Source organism: Pseudocercospora fijiensis, assembly GCF_000340215.1.
Source record: "Pseudocercospora fijiensis CIRAD86 unplaced genomic scaffold MYCFIscaffold_8, whole genome shotgun sequence".
In the NCBI taxonomy this organism is placed as follows: domain Eukaryota; kingdom Fungi; phylum Ascomycota; class Dothideomycetes; order Mycosphaerellales; family Mycosphaerellaceae; genus Pseudocercospora; species Pseudocercospora fijiensis.
In genome coordinates this window covers 3,499,235-3,522,602 of record NW_006921539.1, presented here as the reverse complement: position 1 = coordinate 3,522,602, position 23,368 = coordinate 3,499,235, and the positions used below count along the sequence as shown (strand labels likewise).

At 50.6% G+C, this 23,368-nt stretch overlaps 11 protein-coding genes across 11 annotated transcripts; 4 read left to right on the top strand and 7 right to left on the bottom strand.

Moving 5' to 3' along the window:
• Positions 1-163: 163 nt before the first annotated feature.
• Positions 164-655, bottom strand: MYCFIDRAFT_38013 (uncharacterized protein; the record flags this gene model as incomplete). The annotated part of the gene is made up of 1 exon (XM_007931516.1): positions 164-655. The coding sequence occupies one exon, from the start codon at positions 653-655 to the stop codon at positions 164-166; it is 492 nt and encodes a 163-aa protein (XP_007929707.1).
• Positions 656-1,363: 708 nt separating this feature from the next.
• MYCFIDRAFT_143206 (uncharacterized protein) lies at positions 1,364-3,040 on the bottom strand (the record flags this gene model as incomplete). The annotated part of the gene is made up of 6 exons (XM_007932162.1): positions 1,364-1,609; positions 1,660-1,991; positions 2,035-2,368; positions 2,421-2,694; positions 2,746-2,885; positions 2,954-3,040. 6 exons carry the CDS (start codon positions 3,038-3,040, stop codon positions 1,364-1,366), a joined length of 1,413 nt encoding a protein of 470 aa, XP_007930353.1.
• Positions 3,041-3,541: 501 nt separating this feature from the next.
• Positions 3,542-5,783, bottom strand: MYCFIDRAFT_199383 (uncharacterized protein; the record flags this gene model as incomplete). Its single annotated transcript, XM_007932161.1, has 3 exons — positions 3,542-4,510; positions 4,844-4,989; positions 5,423-5,783. 3 exons carry the CDS (start codon positions 5,781-5,783, stop codon positions 3,542-3,544), a joined length of 1,476 nt encoding a protein of 491 aa, XP_007930352.1.
• Positions 5,784-6,422: 639 nt separating this feature from the next.
• On the top strand, positions 6,423-7,377 carry MYCFIDRAFT_124497 (uncharacterized protein; the record flags this gene model as incomplete). The annotated part of the gene is made up of 4 exons (XM_007932160.1): positions 6,423-6,611; positions 6,689-6,742; positions 6,796-6,920; positions 6,981-7,377. Coding segments are annotated over 4 exons (765 nt in total), but the record flags the coding sequence as incomplete, so codon positions are not given.
• Positions 7,378-7,767: 390 nt separating this feature from the next.
• Positions 7,768-8,131, bottom strand: MYCFIDRAFT_37797 (uncharacterized protein; the record flags this gene model as incomplete). The annotated part of the gene is made up of 3 exons (XM_007931509.1): positions 7,768-7,871; positions 7,929-7,981; positions 8,037-8,131. Coding segments are annotated over 3 exons (252 nt in total), but the record flags the coding sequence as incomplete, so codon positions are not given.
• A 591-nt stretch (positions 8,132-8,722) lies between these two features.
• Positions 8,723-9,733, bottom strand: MYCFIDRAFT_81181 (uncharacterized protein; the record flags this gene model as incomplete). Its single annotated transcript, XM_007932159.1, has 3 exons — positions 8,723-8,739; positions 8,797-9,598; positions 9,692-9,733. 3 exons carry the CDS (start codon positions 9,731-9,733, stop codon positions 8,723-8,725), a joined length of 861 nt encoding a protein of 286 aa, XP_007930350.1.
• A 235-nt stretch (positions 9,734-9,968) lies between these two features.
• MYCFIDRAFT_178269 (uncharacterized protein) lies at positions 9,969-13,039 on the top strand (the record flags this gene model as incomplete). Its single annotated transcript, XM_007932158.1, has 6 exons — positions 9,969-10,250; positions 10,304-12,675; positions 12,708-12,806; positions 12,838-12,851; positions 12,881-12,909; positions 12,956-13,039. 6 exons carry the CDS (start codon positions 9,969-9,971, stop codon positions 13,037-13,039), a joined length of 2,880 nt encoding a protein of 959 aa, XP_007930349.1.
• A 2,840-nt stretch (positions 13,040-15,879) lies between these two features.
• MYCFIDRAFT_108102 (uncharacterized protein) lies at positions 15,880-17,187 on the top strand (the record flags this gene model as incomplete). The annotated part of the gene is made up of 2 exons (XM_007932157.2): positions 15,880-16,632; positions 16,774-17,187. Coding segments are annotated over 2 exons (1,167 nt in total), but the record flags the coding sequence as incomplete, so codon positions are not given.
• Positions 17,188-17,613: 426 nt separating this feature from the next.
• Positions 17,614-18,626, top strand: MYCFIDRAFT_212291 (uncharacterized protein). The gene has a single exon (XM_007932156.1). The coding sequence runs from the start codon at positions 17,697-17,699 to the stop codon at positions 18,480-18,482; it is 786 nt and encodes a 261-aa protein (XP_007930347.1). The 5' UTR covers positions 17,614-17,696; the 3' UTR covers positions 18,483-18,626.
• A 387-nt stretch (positions 18,627-19,013) lies between these two features.
• Positions 19,014-20,311, bottom strand: MYCFIDRAFT_81178 (uncharacterized protein; the record flags this gene model as incomplete). Its single annotated transcript, XM_007932155.1, has 3 exons — positions 19,014-19,077; positions 19,504-19,558; positions 19,690-20,311. The coding sequence occupies 3 exons, from the start codon at positions 20,309-20,311 to the stop codon at positions 19,014-19,016; spliced, it is 741 nt and encodes a 246-aa protein (XP_007930346.1).
• A 728-nt stretch (positions 20,312-21,039) lies between these two features.
• On the bottom strand, positions 21,040-21,612 carry MYCFIDRAFT_81177 (uncharacterized protein; the record flags this gene model as incomplete). The annotated part of the gene is made up of 2 exons (XM_007932154.1): positions 21,040-21,239; positions 21,294-21,612. The coding sequence occupies 2 exons, from the start codon at positions 21,610-21,612 to the stop codon at positions 21,040-21,042; spliced, it is 519 nt and encodes a 172-aa protein (XP_007930345.1).
• Between the last annotated feature and the right edge of the window lie 1,756 nt (positions 21,613-23,368).

Below are 23,368 nucleotides of genomic sequence, written 5' to 3'. Positions count from 1 at the left end.
AGCCCGTGTAAGTACGGAAAGAGAGAAATCATAGATCAAGGTGTCAAGGCTGGTCCTTCTCAAACACCTTCTCTGAATGCAAAGCTTTCTTCCGTACAACATCTCCTCACGACCTTCTCCCTCTTCCTGCCCTACAGCACTCCCGCCCGCCCAGACAAAATTACTAGCTCAAGCTGAAATTCTTCTTCTCATGCTCCATAATAGCCTCCACCTTCTGCGCGCTCGCCGAAGTAGGATCAAACTTATATCCAATCCACTCCTTCGCCAACCTCCTCGCAAGCTCAATACCAACGACTCTCTCACCCATACACAGCACCTGAGCATTGTTACTCAAAACCGCTCTCTCAACACTGAAACTATCGTGCGCAGTGACCGCTCGGATCCCAGGAACTTTGTTCGCGCTAATAGCAACACCAAGTCCAGTCCCGCAGATCAAAAGTGCTCGGTCCGCCTCGCCGCTCTGGACCAGCTTTGCAGCATCGACAGCTGGGTGTGGGTAGGCGGTCTTATCCGAGGACTCGTTCACGCCGACATCGATGACCTTGGCAACTCTTGGGTCGGCTTCGAAATCTGCTTTGATCTTGTTCTTGTATCCACATCCTGCGTCGTCTGCTCCCATCGCGATGACGAGGCCTTGGGTGCCGGTTGATGCCATGTTGTTTCAAAGCTGACTTGTATCGTATTCTTTCGATAACTCTTGCTTGGGCTCGTCGGTCACTGGAACTTCTTTCACTTCAGGCTCCCCTTCGCTCTGTTTCCGGCTCTGGTATTTCTCAGGATCTTCTGGGTTCCCTATCACTTCTCCCTTCACTTGCCAGTGAGTAGGTTCTCGCTTGTCTACGACTTTCGTGGTGCCTGTGTTATGGTCTACGACTTTTTGGTAAAAGGTGTCAGAATGGATGTTTGAAGAGGTTGAGATCTTTATACGCTTGTTGGACGCCATTTTCGGCGACCGACTGCATGGGGTGATCTCTGGTAGTGACTTTCAACAATCTGCCATGAGCTCCGTCATTCGCCTGTGAGGGGCGAGAGGTACGGGCGGGTCGGGATCCCGTTTTGGGGAAATCTTCGGGGAAAAGATGCTCCGTCTCGAGGTGTGTGGAGGATGTCTCCATCTTTCTTCCTCTTCATCACACACTCGTCTCGAAGGCGGTTACTCCAGAACACGAGAGCTGCGGCGCACGAACGTCTCTGAAATATTTACGAAGGGAAGCTCGGCAAGAGGAGGAATGGGATCCAGACGGAGATTGGTCCGAAAGAAAGAGCACAACAGGAGTGCTTAAAATTCGATGACAGTGCAGCACAATATCTGAATCCAGGTGAATCCGCTGTTGCCACGTAGTGATTGACCTCAGCAAGTCTCTCACACTCCGGTCAGCATACTGGGCTTCTCAGCAGTCTCCGGCGTCGACGGCAGAACTCTCTCGGATGTGCTTTGGCTGCTTTGAATGAAGCTCTGTTCGGAATAAATGTGCCCATGAGGATCGCGTAAAGACATCGGGAAGAGCCATCCGACGACTGGCTGCGTCAATCCCGTTAGGATCACGGCCATGACCACGAAAATGGTGAACGTTTCCTGCGAAATGATGCCAGCTTGCAAGCCAATGTTCTATCCGAGTGTCAGCTTCGCCATGGAACAAACTTTGAACGTGTCCTTACCAATGCTATGAGCTCAACAATGCCTTTGCAGCTCATAAGCACGCCGATCGTCAGACTTTCACGAGTCTTGATCTTGCACAGCTTCGCAGCAATGAACCCGCCGACGACCTTTCCTACGAAGGCGATGAAACAGACTGCTGCCACATACCCCCAGTCGGCGCCACTGGTAAGACCAGAGATGTTCGTGTTGATGCCGCAGAGCGCGAAGAATGGTGGCAGAAGCACATTATAGACGACTGGAGCGAATCGAATTTCTAGCTTCTCGTGGTAGCCACCCTCTTTGGGCACAATAGCTCCGGCCATAAATGCGCCAAAGATTGGATGTATGCCTGCTCGGATTAGCAGCAAGACGTCGTGGGCAATAAGAATACTTACCAATCATGCCGGTGAACAGCGCCGAAACCAATACTAGCAGCGATATTACAGCAAGCTGCATCTCGGCAGGCTTACTGGCCTCAGACAGCGACAAACGCACAAAGCGGTGAAGTAGTGGCCGGATGCCGTATACCATCAACAAAGCCCAAGCAGTGCAGCAGAGGAGCATGTAGATGGCTACCTGCCCAGAGCTGGCTTGTGCGAGTGCAATGCTGACACCGAGTAGAGTCCAACCAACTACATCATTCGCAACACCTGCAGATAATGCAATCAAGCCCACTGGTGAGGTTAGGAGATCGAGCTCCATCAGTATTCGAGCAAGCACTGGAAAAGCCTGGAGTTGTTAGCACAGCGTTGCACGGAGAGAGGAAGATGATATGTCATACAGTAATCGCCATTGCCAGTCCGACAAAGAGCACGAACACCCCAAAGCTCGCCGCATTCTCATTCTTCGATTCGATGTGGTGATAAATTCCAACGGCAACAGCAACGCCAAGCCCAAATGGGATTACAATACCAAGTCCCGCTACTGCCGTGGCAGATCGCCAATGTTTACGTACGACTGTAAGATCTGTTTCAAGGCCGACGAGAAACATGAGGAAGATCAAACCGAGCGTAGAGGCTGCGTCAAAAATCGGCTTTGCTGAGGTGGGGAACAGTCTACAAAACCTGTCAGAGCTGGACACACCTCCAGAAAGATCCAAAACTCACGTGTCCATGTAATGAGGAACATGACCGAGCACTGATGGCCCGAGGATCAGCCCGCCGACGACTTCAGATACGACTCTTGGCTGGTATAGTCGTGAAAGGACAAAATGCACCAAATGCGATACAATCAGTATTATGACGACCTTTAAAGCTCATGTCAGTAAGTAGTATCAATACGATCGCACTTGCATTTGCTCGATTCCAACCGTACCTGAAACAAGAATAAAATGATCGGATTCGAAGGATCATATTGCAACGGGCTCTGGCCTTCGAAAAGACCTTTTTGTGAAGATGCCATTATTAGTACAAAGTAGCTTGCTTCTAAAAAGTTATGATACGAAGTGTTGCCAGACGTACCTGTTATCGACATCTCTAACTTCCGAACCTTAAACTTCCGAGCAGCTTTAAGTGCGCTTCTCTTGACCGACCAGTTCAGCCCAAGCGAAGATACGTTCTGTGTATTCTTTGCCATGTCATGTCATCGGTTGAAGAATTGTGAGAAGTGCTGCTGCCCAGGAGGACTTGAATGGTTCCGACTTGGTGAAGTGTGGTTAGCGTGGTGCTGAGATGTGGTGGAACTTCGGCATTCGTTTTCGCTTGACATTGCATTAACAGCAGATCTGAACTGCTTTACTTGTGCACACTTGATTCACATCAACGTAGTTGAGTCTTGTGCATCCTTCAGCGCGTCTGTCCACGCCAGTTTCCCTTTCGACAAGCCTCCTCTCCACCGCTCGCTGCCAACAGCACTTTGCGTGTGCAACTCTTGCGAGACTATTCGTGGTTGTTGCCTGTCCATCTAAATCGGACTTGTGTCCGCCAGACGGTCCCCGAAGATATCCTCTTCGTCCTCTTCCACATCACTATAGCTGATGCGCTTGCGCTTTTTCGCAACGTCGGAAGACTCCTCCACGTTTGCGTCAGGATCGCGAAAATCCGATCGCGAAGCACGAGGGAAAGAAGAGAATGTTGGCACGTACAGGTGTTCTGCCTTGTCGCCAGGCTCGTCTTCGAGGGTGCGGGAAGTGGCACGAGGAATGTACTCGCTGCTCCCAGTGATGCGTTGTGCGTTGATAACATGCATGATGTCTTCATCACTGACATCGTTGACGGCGGTCCGCGACGGCTCGACACCCTTCTGATCAGCGCATTGCTCTGCATTCTTGGCCTCGCGTAAGATCTCCTCGTCATTGGTGTCGTTCTGTGGTGCACAGGGAGTCTGCTCGGAACGTACTCGGAGTTTCCGAATTCCACGGACCGTCTTCACAATCATCTTTCCCGACCGTAGAGCTTTAACCTCATCATGCGAAAGGACATGGGTCAGCCTAACAAGATCAGAGTCCTCGATGCCACGAGGATAGTGCGCATACGAGTCATTGCGATGTGAAATTCTCATATGCTTCTTGAGAGCCTCGCTTTTGAAGAAGGATTCCTCCTCACGTTTTGGATTATTCGCGCCGCAAAAAGGGCAGAACATCTCATACCAACAATTTTCGATCAGTTCGACGTTGGTGAATCGCTTATTTATGTAGATGTGTCCACTGGATGCGAATTGGTCCTTGGCGAGGATGATGTGATCTTTCCATGTAGCTTGACTCCATTCAGGATTCGGAACCAGGCCCGGACGGTGAGAAGCTGAGTTGTGGAGAGCATCTGGTATAGCGGGATTTATGGTGTTGGAGCTGGATAGCTTCGTGCGCTTTCTCGAAGGTGGCTGCGGCAGCGGCATCTGTTGTGGCCTTGACTCCATGCTGGTTTGCGTGGTGAGCTACATTCGACATGTTAGTGTAGGTCATTTTCAAGTGCGAAACGCCTGCTTGCCTGCCGGTCCTGCTTCCTGATCTCCAATTGCTGCGACAAATTCTGCTCAAGTCTGCTTTCTTTCTCAAATTGCTGGTTCTCGGCATGCGCCAATGCGTCCTTGTGTTGGGTGACACGAGCCTTTGCTTGCTCGATTTCTTGCTTGAGGGCATCTGCCTCATCTAACAGCCTGAAAAGATTGGCACGGAGAGCATCAGACGCTTGCTGTTGCCGGCCGCGCATCATGGCGAGCCTACAACGGAGTCAGCATGTTTAGGCAGGTGACAGGGCCATGACTGACGTGAAGTGCAATGGCGCGGTCAGCGCTGATACCGTGGATGGATTCAATGGGAGGATCCTGATGACCTTCTCGCATCTGCCGTGTTGGCGCCGACCACACCGGAAAATGAGGTCCTTGACGAGGAAAACACGAGAAACGGCGCACGCCTGTTTTGAAATTTTGCGTAGGCCCGTGCGTGAGCTTCGCCGTCCTAAACAAGATCAGCCAGTTCAGGGAGCTGCCTTCAGCTTTCACAAATGAAAGTCGAAGCCAGCATGTGAAATGCCAAGCCAGTACCTAGGTAACACATCACGTCTCACATCGCAAGGAGTCATGAGCCCAGCTCATGAGTCCAAGAGCAAAATATGGAGGAAAAGTGCTGCAATTAAACCCGATGGTGATCTGAAAGATATGCGAACATAGTCTTCAAGGACATCTTCTCGCAATCCGTCAACGTCAAGCTACATCGCCTTGAAACAGTATCCTCTCACATGGCAAAGCGTATCAAATCTCTCCTCAGAAAAGGTGCTATGACTCCTTCTTATCCTCTTCATCTGTCAGCTTCTACAATAGCTCCTCAACGGCACGAAGATCACTCACAAGCCACGCTTTCCAACACAGCAGTCAAAAGTCCCGGCCTCTGCGCAATATCTCCCACACTACTTCTCAAGATGCAAGTGCTCGTCATGGAGACAACGGTGGCAGCTTTGCAAGGAGCGCTGCCTTCCTGATGCTCAGAGCAAGACTTGGCGCAGGCCTCAAGGTTGCTGTCCTGGACGTAGAAGCGGGTGACTTCATCTCCGAAGTAGTGCGTGTCGCACTGGATGTTGTAATTGTAGTTCTTGTCGCCAACCGCAATCGTTGCGTTCGTGTTTGAGGCCGCTGGACATGACCAAGTTGTCTCTTGGGCTGAGACGGCAGCCAGCAAAAGCGTGGCGGGAAGAAGGGAGAAGAGCTGCATTTCGTACTGGACTGGTGTCCTACCAAGTCCTTTGTCTGTACTGATCAAGGTGCTGTTGTAGTCAATCTGAACTCCAAACAAACCGAGATCTCGCCCAAGGATGATATAGGACGCACTACCGTTCTTTCTTTAGAACACGCCATATGCCCGATGTCGTGCCGTCAATTTGGTCGTGCTACTCAGCTTCGTATTGAGAAGATCTCGTATTTCGTTCTTGCCTTTTCATGAAGCCGGTAGCTGCTCTTGGAATGTCGTACATATATCATTGCTGCAAGGTCTGCCTCGGCCTCCGTCGCGTGAGAGGTTTCTTGTGAGAGCGCGAGATGCCATTGCAGGCCCACTAATCCTGATGTGAGTCCTCGAACCACTCAACGCTATTATCGAGATGCCTCGAGAACTTGATCGTGAAAGATGCGTTGTTGTCGCGTTTGAGAGCTCCTTCTACAACAGAGATCAGAGCACGGTCTGATTATTTACAGGAGGTAAGCGTTCCCATATTCTATTAGTCATCCCCGCTTGCCAAAGTTAATAGACTGTCCCTTCCGTAACAGCTTGGCATCTCCGGGCCCTGCCATCATCCTTCTACACTTCTCTCACTCCATCTCCACTCTCTCTCCGTCAAGAATAGAACATAGCAACATGCCAATATGTATCGAGTGCCGGTATCCAGTGAGCACACTCTACACAACATACAGCAAAGCAGATGATAAGGCGCTTGGCAAGGGAGTGCGATTGACACAATGTCCGCGCTGTAAGCGCTTCGCGGACAAATATGTCGAGCATGACTTTGTAGTGCTATTCATCGACTTGGTCTTGATCAAGCCACAGGTATGTTTTAAGAGACGAAGTTCTCAATTACATCGGAGCATGGGACTTCTCGCGCAGCAAATGCTGAACCGCGGTAGGTCTACAGACATCTCCTTTTCAACAGACTTGGACGTGAAGATGGGAGATTTGATGTAAGCGTCTCGGGAACCACGAGAAAACTTCGAACATGGACTGATAAGACAAGCAATCGATTGTCCGCCTGGGCATTCTTCTACTCCTGTTCGACGTCTATCTGACATGGGCAAGAATTGAGAAGGCCACTCCAGCATCACCAGCACTTCCTCTATCGCCACCTCCACCTCTACCTCCGTTTCCGTCCGGAGACAGTGGCTCCAGCAACTCGTCCACGCGTGGCAACCAGACTTTGAGCAACTCAGACCCAGACAATTCTATCTTGGCTACCCAGCCCATATTGCTCCAGTATCTCTTCTTCCTCGCTCTCTGCACCTTGGAGACAGTATCTTTCCATGCTCCGATCAGGACTCTCTTGTCGACGGAATTCCCGCGCCCGATTTCAGCGCTGATTCCACATTACCCGCATCCAGCTCTCATCAGCACTGCGCTACTAGTCAGCAGTTTCACCAAGCTCTTTCCGCTCATGCTACTTGTCTGGAACTACGATCTTCCAAGCAGTGCTTCGGCAGTTTCCTGGGCTGTCATCATCAACAACATCGCGGCATTGGAGATTTTGCTGGATTGCGGCTATGTGAGGGCGGCATTACTGGCGGCCGTGGGCGCGGTGTGCAGGGCGGGTATTGGATGGGTGAGTAGCAGAAGACTGGGTACCTGACATTTGCTGACTTCTTCCCAGGGCATACTGCGCGCGGTCGGAGTAGGTGGAGGAGTCGCCGCAGCCGGAGTGGTGGAGACAGGAGATCTAATCGAGGTCTGGAGAACGTTCATGGAGACTGTAGGACTTGGATGAGGAGCCTGACACGGGCATACCATTACATAGCATACATCATCGAGCCTGGGCATCTGTCACATGGCATCTCATGGGCCTGATATATTGCTTCGCTTGTCTTACTCCCGATGCTTCTTCTCATGCTCTTGCGCATCTGTGCTCATCTCTCGCGCTCTTTGAAATCCTACATCCTGTACAACCCGTGCTTCCCAAAACGCCATGTACGCCTTCGCCATTCCCATTCAAGCTGCATCAAAACCTGCTTCCGCCCTTTACCGGTCCCTGATTGAACTCGGGTCGTAGATCGTTTCGTTCAGGCGAGATGAGTGGATGCCATTGTGCGAGGAAGGTTATGGCTGTTGTCTGGTTAGCTTGCCGGCTGATCGCACGCTGTTGCCATCGAATGCGCATACCCCACATGAGCCAGCAACTTGCCGCTGATAGTATTATTGTTGAGCGCCAGACACTGTCCATCTATCAGCACTCGCGCGACCAGTCTTTTCAGGTGCCGGTGGACGCACGTTTGGTTCTCGCCTTTGGGACTGAAGAACCAGGCTCCAGCTGCGACAGCTAGCACCACAATGATGCTGATCAGGATGCTCCAACTAGTGGCGATGTCAGCACGTATCCTAGAATCCAGCGAAGAATGCTCACCCGTTCGCCATTTGGTCTTTAGCCGAGACTCAGTGATGTTGCTTGAGCTGTTGCAAGCAGCTTCGAGGTTGTGAGGTCAATGAGCCGGCATGTGCACAGAACGTAACGGGGCTAGCTCCGTGCCAAGACTCGGCCTGCATCTCGGATGCCTGACTTTCCAACCTCACATTGCACCCACAACACAGCACATTTCCTCTTTAGCAGAGGATCGCGACGCCGCGAGTCGCCAGCTTAGAAGGCCTGTTACTTAGGAGTTGGAAGACTTCGGAAATACATATGAAACAGGCCCAAGTCAGTTCGGGCGCAGAGAGGCCGGCCGAGACTTGATTTCACGCTTCCTCCTTTGCCTATTGTGCTTGCTTCACCATCTTTCTATGACTGACTATGCATTGCCTGAGGATGTGAAAGGTCACTATATTTTCTTGATCGGTACACGCCTTTCCACTGTCCAGCCCCGATCCATACCCTCAATGCACCTCGACCATGCCGTAGTCGAAAACTGGCACTCATCACTTCTCCGATGATAATGGCTGCTTGATATCTTCCTTGACGTTCAATGGACCTCACTATCTGCTTTGCTGGTCAGTGCGAACTGTCATCGTTGTGAAGACGGGGATCACGACGTACAACTTGGCCGGACACTGCTGCTGGCCTGACGGGTCTCCTGACGAGACTCGCTCAGCATCTTGGGTGCGTAGCATGCCTCAATCGCAACGTCACGCGGTGCTAAGCCTTGTTCCATGAGGCCAATATCCGATGCGCTCACTGGACGCATGATGCAGCAAGTTTCTGCAGTTGGAGCGAAGCTACCACGAGGAAGGTGACACCGCGTGTAGTGGAATCTCAGCCCACGAAGACCTTTGAACCACGTTGAAGTTTTCGACTTGATGTTGGCGCCACAGCCTTTGCATCGGATTTCGTGCCACTGGCCGTTGATGTTGACGACGGTTGGGAACCGCCCATGAATCGCATCGACAGGCTTGAATAGCTGGCGACTTGCTGTACCAACGGAGATGAGTGCTTCATCGCCTTCACCCTCTTCCTCCTCGTCACTCTCAATGATGATGGTCTCGACTTCTTCCGTCGGTCGTATCCTGCTTGACGTTGTGGCCATTGCCGGATTGGGTGCCTTCGCGACCGTTGGAAGGCCATGTGGTGGTGCAGCTGCAGTCTCGAGGCCATTCTGTCTTGTTGAATCGCTATCACGAGCACCCGTGAGCGCCGCGATAGCCTGTTGAGTTCTTCGATACTCTTCGTTGCGCTCATGCACCTTGACACGGATCGAACCCTGTTCTTCAACCAGAGCGTTCTTCTCTCGCATCAGCGCTTCGTACTCATTCTTGAGCTGCGCGAGCCTTGAGTTGATCTGACCCCATCTTGGTCTATATTGTTGATCCTGTTCGGCGAGCTCATGCAGTCTGCCTTCGAGCTGGGCGACGGTGCTGTTTGTGAAGGACAGGGCTTGAAGTGATCAGTCAAGGCCTCTGTACACGTGCAGGTGCAATGAACAGCGAGACCGTACCTTGCAATCGGATTGGCTTGTGCTGCCGCAGTGTTCAGACATTATATCTGTCTCGACTTGCAGCAATGTCTTATCCGCAACGACTGAAGCTGTCGTGGCTTGCCTTTGACGGAAAATCGATGCTAGTCGAAATGTATCTGCGGGCACTCGTCATTCCGGAACAGGCTAGAAAGCCGTTAGCTTCGCGCATATATAAATTGAGCTCAAATCGCTCCTGCAGCACCAAAACATTCAACTTTGAGACGCGACATTCGAGCGCCACAGAGATTTGCTCGCCATGGCGCTTTCAAGGCGACCGTCGTCTAAAGACCTACTGGCTCAGGCCAACAAGGCTCGAGAAATAATTAAAGCGCAAGAAGAGGAAGAGCGACGACTCCGCCAAGCAGCCGAAGAGGCAAAAGTACAAGAAGAGGAGGACGAGCGTCGCCACAAAGAGTTACGCAACAGAATTGCTGATCTCCGCAAAGAGAGGGTGGCGAAGGAGTCAGCGATTGCGAAGTACCTAGCCGAAATGGACTCCCTCGACGCAGATATTGAAAAAGCACAGGCTGAACTTGAGGTCTGTATAACCTACTTCCACCGAAAATGTTGGCATGACTAACACCTCAGTAGAAATACGCTACACCACACCTCGAGTCTGTAGATGAAGCACTCGCGTATAGTCACCAACCGATTGATGACATCGGGGCGGCCCACCATTCAACGGCCGCTACCTCTGCTCATGAAGACACCCAGGGTGACGGTCCCAAAGAACCCACACAAAACGAAACCTCAGACGCAGCTTTTGGACAGCAAAATCTCCAGCAGCCAGGCACGGCGGAATTGGGCGACGAGGACAAAACCGATGGCGTTGGCCGGAGTCCCGAGGAGACCCAGCCAAGTGTCAGTTCAGTCACGCAAGAATCGGATGCTCTCGCCAACCAAGACCATGGTTCTACTGCGGAGGAGAGCGATGACAGTGACGACGATGATGATCCTGTCCGTGGAGGTCCACGACGTGGACGAGCGCGTGCATCTAGTACACCTAGCAACTGTCTGCTTGTCGAGGACGAAACTTCTATTCATCGTTTCTTTCCTATGGTCTTGAGCCTCGATGACCAATGGCACGAAGTGAAATGCTACATTTGCGGAGCGAATCGGCCCAGAGACGACCCTAAATTCTTCACTGCTGTTTCGGAGTTGCTCAAGCATATATCCTTTACTCATTTTCGGGGATGTGAGAAGCGACCGCTCGAGAGAAAAGAGACATTGTTGAGAGGCAGTCAGCGCATATTTGGCCCAGATGATGTTAAGACATTGCAATCAGGCCAAAATCTAGAAACGAATCCAATTGAACCGACGCGAGGCACTGCGATCGATGGCTGCACTGATGGAATGAAGAGGAGTCGTTCTCGTGCGAATATCGAAGAGGAAAAGGTGGAGGAGGATGATTCCCATACTGGGGCCAACACTGCATCCGGACCTACTCTTTCGAGCTCTTCGCGACACAATCAACCACGGGACCGAAGAAAGTCAAGCGGAGATGCGAGCGAGCCTGTCAAGGTCAAGGGGCATGCAGGTTCATCAGTCGCCAGAGCAGCAAGCAGCGTTCGAAAGCCATCACGCCTATTGCCACCAAATTTCGCTTTCGGAGCAGATCTCATGACCGGTGATATAGCTCCACAGCCTTCCCCAGGCCTTGCCGAGGCTCCTCAGATCCAGCATCCCAGCATCATCGAACTTGTGGAGAGTATTCCGCCTGGGCATTCACAGTCGTCTCCACGAGAGGATGCTATTGCCTCATCCCCCACGACTACCTGCCGAAAGCCAACTCAACACCATCTGGAGGCTTCTCGCCAGTCTCTCGAAGTTGAAGAGAGGCGCGAAGAATTACCCGAAACGATCCAAGATCATTCCCAAAACGCATCTGGGCTCACCCAAAAGACACATCCGCCTCCTGTAAGCGCATCACCGGGAAATGTGTCCCGCACAGAATCAGTTGCAAATTCTGGGAGCAGTCAGTTGCCGCTCAAGCTAGATGCTGTAGCCGCTACCAGCGTACGGTCAAAGAGCGTTGAGGCATCGTCCAGCCGCACCTCAGTAACTCCTGGCATCTTCTCGGGGCGTAGCAGGCCACCTTCCCAAGAATTGCAAGATGCACACGCGCAAGGTTCCGCAAGCAAGACGCTTACTGACAATCCAATATTTCAAACACGTAAGGAACCTGTCGAGTTGTTTCCAGGCAGGCTGAAAAGCAGCGACCGTTCAAAAGCAGAAGCCTCGTTTGGCATATCTGCAAAGAAGCGGCCGCATGGTGACGTTAGAGGCGATCCTCCGGCTGCACTAAATCTCTCGATACTACACTCCAGATACCCGAATACTGCGCATCTTGAGGGCAATTGGTATCTGATTCGTTGCAAAGTATGTCATGCAAACGCTTCGCGGACCGAGTCGGGCGAGCTCATGTTCTTCCGGGGCATCGAAGGCTTACAGCAGCATGTTCGGGAGGCCCATCGTCTGGAAGGTGATTATTCGGCTCCAGAGATGTGGTGCGAGGCTAGCCTCATTCCACGCCAAGATGTGCATCGCTTGAATTTCAACATCGACCTTCCCATCTTGAACGCCCGCTCAGCCGGCAAGTCAACGCATAACCCGGCTTCTGCAGCGCCTCAGCTTGGTTCATCTCCTCGAAAAGCGCAGAACGACCTCAGTCGTGATCCTCGCATGCATGGTCGACCGTCAGGAAGCATCTTGAGCATTGCTACAACTGTGCCACCCGTACGTTCTGCTCGAAGTGCTCAACCTCGCGAGGAGAATTCAACTTCAGGATCGCCAAAAGATCATAGGCTGCAGGCCCAGGACGAGGTATGTGCTGCAACTCTTCCTACCGAGGGCGCGCTCCCAGCTCCCTTTGGTACACAGATGTCCACAATGCCCTTTAACCCACAGCAGCGCGCGAGGTCCACTCCACCACGCGGAGAGCACACTGGGCGCGGCACTTCGAAGTCGCCGCCGTACAAGAAGCAAAAGAACAAAGAGAAGGAATGAGAAAATGGCAGCTTCTTCGAGCGCTCCAGCTGAGAAGACACATGAAAATCATGACAGCTCGCATTGACACCACCGCTACGACTTCTCGGTTAGGCTCGTCCTCGATTTTTGAACATCAGCTCCTCAGAGAGGAGTGACAAGTAAGCCATGCTCATGTTTGAGCTTCGATGAGCTCTGGTCGGGGTGAATCAGTGTTGCCTTGGATAGGTTTGTTTGGCCAGGATGCAGATCGAGTAGCTGGAGCTGATAGCAGATTGGAATTCGAAATTACAGAGATCCTCCATTAAGTTCTTGATGCACCGCGCCAGCTTCGCGTCTTGATGCTTCCGCCGAGCAGCATTCGTTGATGTTCTTGGACCAACTGGAAGAGCCCGCTATCAGATTCCGTGACTCGAGGTACCATGTTATTCCGAGATATCCCTCGATGGTCTTTGTGCACCATCTTGTCAAAAGCGCGAGTTCCATGATGGAATGCGCACTGGTTAGAGTAGCACATGGCCACAGAAGCCGATATCACGGACCAATGCAATGTGACCGGTCAGCAGCAGGAGAAGCCGGAAGCATCCCAAGATCGTCTGAAGAATGTTGAAGATGTCAAAGACGAGATATCAGCGGAGAAAGATTTAGCTTTCGGGATGTAGATGCAAGACGTGTTGAGATTTTGGAGGAAGTGGATGATCAAGCTTCGAGTCCAGCTGAGTAGGTATTTCGAAAGGTAGGCGATAAGATGTCGCAGGGCAGAATTCTTCCGATCGATCTCACCGAGCTTGGGACAAACTTGTGATCTTTCACGTCGTACCACTCGCGTCGTGCAGGCTAAGTCCGGTACCACATCTTCCTGGAAGGCCTTACTGCTATTCTAATCTGCTGCATCCTGAATCATTCCAGAGCGCTCTCGCTGCAAGAAGATCCTGACAAGACGCAATCCGAGAATTGCCCTTGAATAAGTAGTGTCCTGAATGCATATGCTGATAGTGCCATCTTGTGTGTCTTGTTTTCGTTCCACCATGAAATGATCATGCTTATGAATTACACTCCGGCTCTGCCGACATATTTCGCGCCCAACACCTTCAATCCGGCTAGCTTTGCAAATCGCACATGGTAGAGTAGATGTGGGCGACAACGCGATCCGGTCGTACTAGGTACAGAGTGAGGTTCTGCATTCGAGGACAGGCGACGGTCGTGAGGTCGAGGTGTGCACTGAAATTCGCAACTTCCAAAATTCGCACGATGAGCGGTTGCGGCAGCACGCTTGCCCGTGATTTTGATTGCCCCTCGTGGTGCCAGCATCGCATCGATCCCGGAGTCCAGCAGATGAATATGATCATGGTCGGTCCAATACCGCGTCTCATCCCGCCACGCGCCTCTTCTCCAAGCCCCAGTCCACAGCGAACCAAGCTCTTGATGAAAAAAGTTCAAAGTAAATGACCTGTCAGACGACCGACAGCACCTACCTGCAGGAACCGGCCGAAGCCAGACGCTCAAGCAGGGCGAGATCATCGCCAGCAATCTGGAAAAGACCACCACATCGGCATCACTCTTAGGCGCCGCGGTTAGCACTCATCAGCCAGGTTGGAGTCTGTAGCTTCTTTGAAGAATACAGTTGTGGACGTTTACTATAGAAATGATTCCATGAAGTCTGTGGGGCGGAATGCATGCGTTAGTTGCTGATGTTGTAAAGTGTAGGGGTTGCTGGTGGTACTCACAAAGTCGACTGAAGAAAAAAGGAAGAGGAAGAGAGTGCGAAGCAAAGATATAGCAGAAATTCGAGCGGGAGCGCTAGTGGGCGGGCCGCGTTCCGCGTTTTTGCTACTTTCGTCGCTTGAAATATTGATGAGCGGAAACAGGTAAAGAAGCTCTTCACGCGCTTCGAGACTTCACTACGCGTGGAGTAGTAGTACATAAAGCTTCTCTGGCACTGCCACATGGTCTAGCAATCTTGACCCATGTCTACCTCGAGGGCTCCCAAAAGGAGAAAGCTCAATGGCCACGAAGAGCACCAGAGCTCGCCTGCGCAGGCCAGCAACTGCAGAACACCGGTAACATATGAGAAGCAGAGCGCCAAATCCTCTCCCGCGGTAAAAGCCTCTGCCTCGAAAGATGCTCCTCCCAAAAGTGGCGCCGAGATCTACTTTGAGGCGAAGATGAAGACCTGGAAGAGGAAAGCAAAGAAAGACTCCATTGATGTATACGATGATATCGAGGGCGCCAACCATGCCCCTCCCAAGTTCAAGCAGCGACCAGTGGGTGCGAGCAGACCGGGAGGATCGAGAGCAGTGTCAGCTGCAGCGGCATCATCGCCGTTGAAGAAGAACCTGGATCCCCTCAAGAACCAGAGGTCCACATCATCAGCAGGGCCAGCATCTAAGGGAAGGAACAGCAATAGCCCATTCAAGCCAGCGACGGGACGGAAGAGCACGTATGCTGCCAAAGAAGGGCCAAGGATTGCTACGCGGTTAAGACAAGGTACTACGACGGGCAAGGCATACAAGGAGCAAGATGAGGAGGAAGAGTCGGACCATGCAAGTGGGAGCGCAGATGCTAGCGAAGCTGGGCATGACCAGGTCGAGCAGAACAATGCAGGGGATGCGGGAGCAGGCGCGAGCGAGGACGAGAAAGATACCGTGGAAGTGGCTATACCTGCACCAGCGCTGGGAAGGAAACCTGCGAGCATGTCGAAGGGTTTGTTGGCTGCTGCTGCTCAGCCGAAGACCTTCGAAGACGAGATTAGAGAGATTCAAGAGAAGGCACGGAGAGAAGTCGCAGAACGAAGCGATGACGAATTGATGAGCGACGCGGTAGAGCACACCCCATCGAAGAAGACTTCATCACAGCGTAGATCATCTGCCAGATCTCGAAGTACACAGCTGGAGAAGGCGGTTCCTGCGCCTAGTCCTACCAAACCACTAGATCGGAGGAAGCGAAAGCCAGCCGGAACTGTTGACGACTTTGAAGTTCCTGAGAGTGATGTTGAGAATCGCATGGAAGTGGATGAGTCGGATGATGAAGAAGTCCAAGTCGAGCCTATCAAGCCAGTACCCCAGCCTCGCCCGAAGGCTGCTACGGCTACGACGCTAAAGAAGACGAGAGGCGCGCCGACGGCAATAAATGCGACAAAGGCTGCAGGCCCAGAATTCTCACCGGAACAGATTCGGTGCATTCAGAAAATCGTGCTGGAAAAAGCTACCAAGAAGCGACCTACGACTCTTGCCAACCTGGATGATGAGTACTCGAAAGTCTCTACGCTTATCGAGCAGACAGTGACTGCAGGCGAGAGCAACAGCATGCTCCTCATCGGCGCCAGAGGCAGTGGCAAGACAGCGCTTGTAGACCAAATTCTCCGCGAGCAAGCCGCCAAACATGCGGCAGATTTCCACGCCGTCCGCCTCAACGGCTTCATTCACACTGATGACAAGATCGCGCTTCGCGAAATCTGGAGGCAGCTTGGCAGGGAGATGGAGCTGGATGAAGACGAAGGCACTTCCAAGAATTACGCCGATACCATGACCAGATTGCTTGCGTTACTGTCACATCCTACTGAGGTAGGTTTGGAGACAGACCAGGTCAGCAAAAGTGTCATATTCGTTCTCGACGAGTTTGAGCTCTTTGCAGGTCATCCTCGGCAGACGCTGTTGTATAACTTATTCGACATTGCGCAAAGTCGGAAGGCGCCAATCGCAGTGCTGGGCCTCACCACCAGAGTTGATGTCGCCGAGAGTCTCGAAAAGCGGGTGAAGTCTCGATTCAGCCATCGATATGTACATCTGAGCATGGCAAAAAGCTTGCAAGGCTTCGAATCGATATGTCGGAGTGCGATGACAATCTCATCAGAAGACTTGACAGCTGATGAAACAGACATTCTCGACGTGTCGACAGAAGCTTTGAAGTTCCAGCCAGTCGCTGCTTGGAACGCCGTCGTGGACAAGGCCATTGCGTCCGAAGCATGCAGCTCTGTCATTCGCCGCCTATATTACACCACAAAGTCCGCGCCAGAGTTCTTCGCTACTCTTTCGCTAACGGCAGCGACCCTGCCCACCGACTCGCCGACCACAAAGGACATCTTGGAACACTTTTCGAACTCCATGTCAATAGCATCACTGCAAGCACCAGACTCAAAGCTTTCTCTACTATACTCGCTGAGCACACTACAGCTGGCTCTCACCATCTGCGCCGCTCGTCTCACAAACATCTACCATACCGAAGTCATCTCATTCGCACTTGCTTATGAAGAGTACAAAGTCTTGGCAAGCAAAGCTAGATTGCAGGCCAGTGCGAGCGGAGCAATCGCAACTACGAAAGTCTGGGGCAAAGAAGTTGCGAAAGGTGCTTGGGATCAATTGATTGATGTTGGGCTTGTCATGGAGGATGGCAGGACTGGTGGGACTGGGAGAGTTGATGTCGCTTTGGAAGAGATTGGCATGTCTGGCGTTGATCTTGGCGCTTGGGGGAGGTGGTGTAAGGAGATATGATGGAGCGTGCAAGAATGTCGTGCATACCAACATACGGAACACCAGTCGTCCGATTGATTGACGGCTTGCTATAACATCATCAACGATATTTCCACGATCCGTTAGCGTAAGCCGGTCGGACTTCAGCTACCGGTCGCCGTGAGCAAGAATCTAGCACTGCAAGAGTCCACACGCCATCCGCACTCGGCCAAATTGTGCTAGCCCTGACAGGGATGAGAATCCTTCTGCACTCTCCACAGGCTTGAATGAGGAACTTGATCTGGTAGTATACAGACTCGGCTCCAATCGTGCTGTAAAACGAAACTCTTTGTGTCTGCTCACAGAAAACTCAGTCCTGAAGCTTTTCGACACCAAGCCCTATCAATTTCCCGCAACTGGCCCAAACCAGCAGACATCATGATACGTAGGCCTTGATAGATTGCTGCTACAACTACGGATACGACAGCTTATGAATCGGACTCATAAGGCCTCACTGTACCAGATCCACCCATGGTCATTTAACAAGAACGATGTCCATTTCGCCAATTCCAGGACACAATCACAACGATCATCAACAAAAGCCCTCCAAAATGGCAGACCAGAAGATTAAAGACTTCCCGAAATCCTTCGGAGCACTCTACTTCCCAGGTTTCGAAGTCCTCGACATCGCCGCCCCCCTCGAAGCTCTAAACTGTCTCACCCGCTTCCCAGGCTTCGAAGACCTGAACCTCAGCATCATCAGCAAAACCCTCGATCCCATCTCCGTCGGCGAAAATTCCTTCATGAACGCCCAAAAATACCTCCCAACCCACACGTTTGAGACAGCGCCACAGCTCGACGTCTTACTTATCCCCGGTGGCGTCGGAGCTGCGCCCACCCCTTTCCCAGACGGAACCGATCTCTCACACATGCAAGAATATCTCGAATTCATCCGATCCACATACCACGGTTCTGGCGAGGGGGGAAAGAAGCCTTTGAAATATATCCTCAGTATCTGTAATGGCGCTGGTCTCCTCGCCGCCGCAGGGATTCTCGACGGGAAGAAAGCTACGACGAATAAGGAACTTTGGAAATTTGTTACGAAGTTGGGACCCAAGACGCATTGGGTTTCGCATGCGAGATGGGTTTGTGATGGGAATGTTTGGACTACGAGTGGGGTGAGTGCTGGGGCGGATGGGGTTTTGGCTTGGATGAGTGGGTTGTTGCCTGAGGAGAGTGTGAGGGGAGTTGTGGTGGGTATGGAGTGGATTCGTGCGAAGAATGCGGAGGATGATCCTTTTGCGGAGGGGTTGGAGGATGTGGAGCCTGTAAGGTAGGGTGGGTTGTGTTTTCTCTGTTGATCGAGTGAAGATGGCTCGGAAGAAGAGTCTCAATGGGCATTTGTGTTTAGGAGTCTTTGGGATATCCTGGTATGGAAGTATGGTTCTCTTATTAAGCATCCCAGAATCTCTTGCCTACCCACATGGAACCCTTCAAATTCCAGAGTCAGAGTCATACCGCCATGGAAAATCCACAGCGCTCTTAATGTTCGCAGACCAGATCCTGACCTATCGAATTCGTCTCCGCTCAACCCGCCGAGACACAGATGCCCACGCCCATAAGAATTTCTACCCTCGTTCCCTGCGGCTTTGGATCCAGATTCTTCTTATCAAGTTAAACTTACTGAGAGTGAGATATATCCTGAACGAAAATCAATCAATTAATCAAGAAGATTTGACCTGGCCTGGAATTTTTTTTATACTAGCCCGTATTATTTCGGGTGATGCAAAGATTTTGCTACCGTATCTTTCTCCTAAGAGGTTGAGTAAGTAGTGTAACATGTTATTGCTGCTAGATTCTGCGCTCGCTTAAATGGCCGGACGGGCGGGGTTGCGATGGAAGGTGAGGGTGAGAGGTTGAGTGATGTACTTTCTGGGAATGTGTTGATGGATGTTTGTTGGTGGAGAGGATGTTATGATGGGTGATGATATGATTGATTTGAAGGACTTTTGGGCTGGGAGGGAGAATAGTGATGAGAAGAGGGCTAGGATGAGTCAGGTCGTGGGATTGAGGTGAGAAGGGATTGGGATTAGACCGGACTTTGAGTTGGTGAATGGGGTTGGACATGAGTGTGCTGGTCTTTTGCCTGTGATCTTGAAAAGGTCAGAGGAAGTATTGATGCTCTTTGACATATGCCCTGAATTCATGTGCTTGGCTGACTTTCTCCTGTAGCATGCTCCATCAATAGATTGTATGGACTTGAGACACGTTTGGAGCCAGTGCTTGCAATGGATATTGCCCGTCCATCCTCTGTCTGTTAAGACGCAGTATTTGCACCTCGCAGCAAGGCTATCACACCCATGATCAGCAAAATCCGGGTTCACACGGAGGTGCTGGAACCGTCGGCCAAAAGCTGTAAACACCGTTCTGATGATATGTGTATGTCGTGGTGGAAGTGGTGGTGGAAGTGGTGGAAGTGGTGGTGGTTGGGAAGAAGGCTACACAACGTTAACAAGTAGTCTCCTCATGCGCTAGTAGACATACTCCTCATGTAGACATCTTTCTGCATTCCAGCTACTCTTGTAGAGTCCAGCTGGTTGGTGTTCGTTGTGGTAAAAGTCATGCCTCTATTATCGGTTTTGTAAGTACATCGACCTGAACCTGCAGCATTTTGCATGCCATACAGTGCCCCTCCGTTGTACGAGAGACCAGTGCAATTATTTGAAGTATCGCACTCTGGCATGCATGAGGACCAGCTGGGTGCCTGGTAGTTCCAGTTGATATTTCCTGAGACAGCTCCGCCACATATGTATAAGTATTGGATTCCATTAGGCGAGTAGACAACATTCATGTTTCGAGATATGCTTGAGCATTGCTGGCCGTTGGTAGCATATGGAACAGTGGTGTAGCCATCGGTGCCCACGAAAGATCTCGTCACGGTCTGCTGATAGCTTGTGGTTCCCTGAACGGCTTGCCTCCTGCTGAGTCTTGCGTCTTGCCATCGCTGCGCCCCAGCTGTGATTCGCGGTTCGTTGAAGTCGAAATTCTCTAAGATGTAGTCTTCGTACTGAGCTTGCCACTCGGGTTTGTCGTCCTTCGCAAGGATCGGTAGAGTCAGAACGCATAGAAGCAGAATGAGAGTATTGCACACCCAGGCTATGTACATTATGTTGCGAGGTCATCATTGCATTGCGGATCTCTCGTGTGCAGTGAGAGGAATCCGTTGGCAATCAATACGATCGGCACTGTGGCGAAGGAACCGCATCTCAGGAAGGGGCTTCAAACATAGCTGAGTCTATTGCGCGTCCAATTGTTCGATTTGCAACCTGGAATGCCATGTCCACTTGAAAGCTTCATCTGCTGAGCACTTATACAGCTTTTGGTTGGTTCCTCGGAGCTGTAAGATCTTGTGCCACATTCCAAAAGGCATTGTTCTGCCGTGTTATGTGGATGGATGGGGTAAGCATCTCGGCCCCTCGCATTATGAGCCGGTATTTGCGGATCTTCAGGTCATTTTGCGTGTTGAGATGCCTTTACTTCTGCCAGCTGCATTTCTCGGCCAAGGTCTTCGTCGATCGTTCTTACGGCTGTGTTGTGCTGTCCGCCCCGTTACGCGCATTCCGAGACTGTCTTATACCGACCATGGGAAAAGAGAGGTTGCTTTGGTGCCTCGTGTCTTCAATGTTGAGCCAGAACAACGAGTTGCTTGATTTCAAAGCTCCGTCAGATGAAGCAAGCAAGCCGGTCTGAAGATATTGATCCATCAAGCATTAGTCTCTTAAGGACTGGAAACTGACTTGCGACCGATGCATAAATTTTCGAAGGAGGACTCTATCCGCAACGTGTGATGCGCCGGATTCGTGCTATGGAAGCCCGCGCGATCGGTGAGCACAGTCACGAAGAAGCTTCGTCGCCTTCGGAGTCGCGTTTCTCAGCATTAATGGCTGCATCGCCAAATATATGCTCCTCGACCCATATTTGGGTGTAGCTCAATTCTTCGTGCTGGAAAGAGCATTCCCATACACGATCCGGCTTGCCAGGTGTGTGCCGTGGAATTCCAGGAGAAATGGAAGGCGGGTCGTATGGCTCCACATCTTTGTATTTTCAGACTTTGAATCAATGCATATTGAGATTTTCCTAACACTCACCACAATGAGAAGCACACGACTTTCTGAATGCTTTTTCTGCTGCCGCTTCAGTCTTGAAGACACCTTCAATTGCCACTTCAGGCTCATCCCAGTGCTTTGCCGAGGATTTGTAGACCAGCACGTAGACTCTTGAATCCTGATCGCCAGTTTGGTCATCCTGAGCGGCCGATTGAGTTTTCTGCGCAGCATCTCTTCGCTCTCCATCTGCACTGTTGGTTTTTGTGTAAGGACTTTTCTCTGTCAAATGTGCAATACTGATTCGAGACCTTTTCGTTGGTGTGTCTAGATAATCAACAGCTTCCGTCTTTCGCTTCGGCATGGTCGATTCTCAGTCGTTGTTTAAAGTTGGTCTTGTCTGGAATAGTCTTGACTTGAAAGTTGAAACACTGGTTTGAAAGATGCCAACTTCAAGATCGACGCGAAAACGCGTACCCATGTTCATAAATATTCGGATGGCCGCGGCCCGGTGCTCTAATGGTTGAATAACGGGATCGACAGGCGGTGTTCGCGAGAAACGTGGTAGAAAATCGCTTGTTCGACGTGTATACGTCAAGACGCAAAAGGAGTATAGGTCATGTTGAATGACAGCATTGGAGTGACGAGGGATATATGTGCCTGGACAAAAAGAACGCATCCCATTGGCAAGTCTCAGTCGCAACTGAACCTGACCCTTGATGAACTTGTTAGGAGTTGTTATCAATCACGAGAGTGCAGTGCGAGACATACGATTTGAACGGATGACCTTCTAGAATCTCCAGAGAAGACTGGAATCACATGCGCTACCGCTATACAGAAGTCAGACCACAATAATTGGCAGCTTTAGAGAAGTAATTTTTACCTACGCTATAGGTCCGATAACAATTTGTTACGGAAGTATAAAGCGGGGATAGTTTCTTACTGCATATATAAGCTCACCTTTAACTTATCGTAGAACACTTAGACTGCTTTATAGCTGCTAACATTATCTATAGAGGCTTCCCGAGATATCTTAAATATAATCTATCTCGTATATAGCGTTCGAGGTTACTAGTAGTAAAAGGAAGATCGAAGTCTTAAAGGCGGTATTTTTAAATCTTAGAACTTGAATTCTACCTCCTTCTTAGCCGCTCCGTAGTGCCTTAGGTTAGCTTTGCTAAGGCTCTAGCGGAGCGCCTAACGACAAACTCTATAAATCTATTACTAGATCGATATTATATAGATATATAGAATATAATAGCAACGCAACTACGTATATTTTGTATAAGTAATAAAATTAAACGACCTAGCGACAAGCGCAAAGTTTTAAATGCGCTAGTTTAAATATAATATACTCTTTATTCTAGCACTTAAGAAATTGCGCCGTGTTTTTAGGAAGCATTAGTATATCGTAAAAGCTAGAGTAGTCTACGAAGTAGTATATAACAAGATAGCTATAAACCTATTTCTACTATTCTAAATATATAGTATTTACCTTCTTTGCACCGTAAAACTCCTCTAAGTGTTGCCTTAGATATTAAAGTAACGTATTACTAGGTTTTGGCCTCCCGCGCTATAAACGCGCTTCTACCGCAAACTTAAGCTTTAGTCGCCCGCGTAACTAACTCGATACTACTTAGTACTCGCAACTACTTCTAACTGCTTCTTCTTGTTAAAAAGAATAATCTAGAGTATTATAGAAGTCTTACGCGCCTTCGGAAACATATCCTTTATACTAGATTCTCTATATAACCCTAAAGCTATTTATTGCGATTACGACCCTTATATAAACTACAACTCGTCGGGTTACAAGAATGCCTAGTACTACGAAGTCGTAGCGTAGCGTAGCGTATAACAACCGAGGCGGAGGTAGAGGTAGAAGCGTAGGAGGAATAGGTAGAGGTCGAGGTCGGCCTCGAAGAGATACTACTACTACTAGCGCTAACCCGGCTCGACTGCCTGCTAGTATAATAGCAATATCGTATCGCGCGCGTCTAGAAGGTATCGAAGTAGTAGTACCGCTATCCGACGACGAGGCAGATTATATATAGCACTTTACCGATAGATATAATAATATCCCGACTATATCGCTATAGTAGCTATAATAGCTTATATACGAT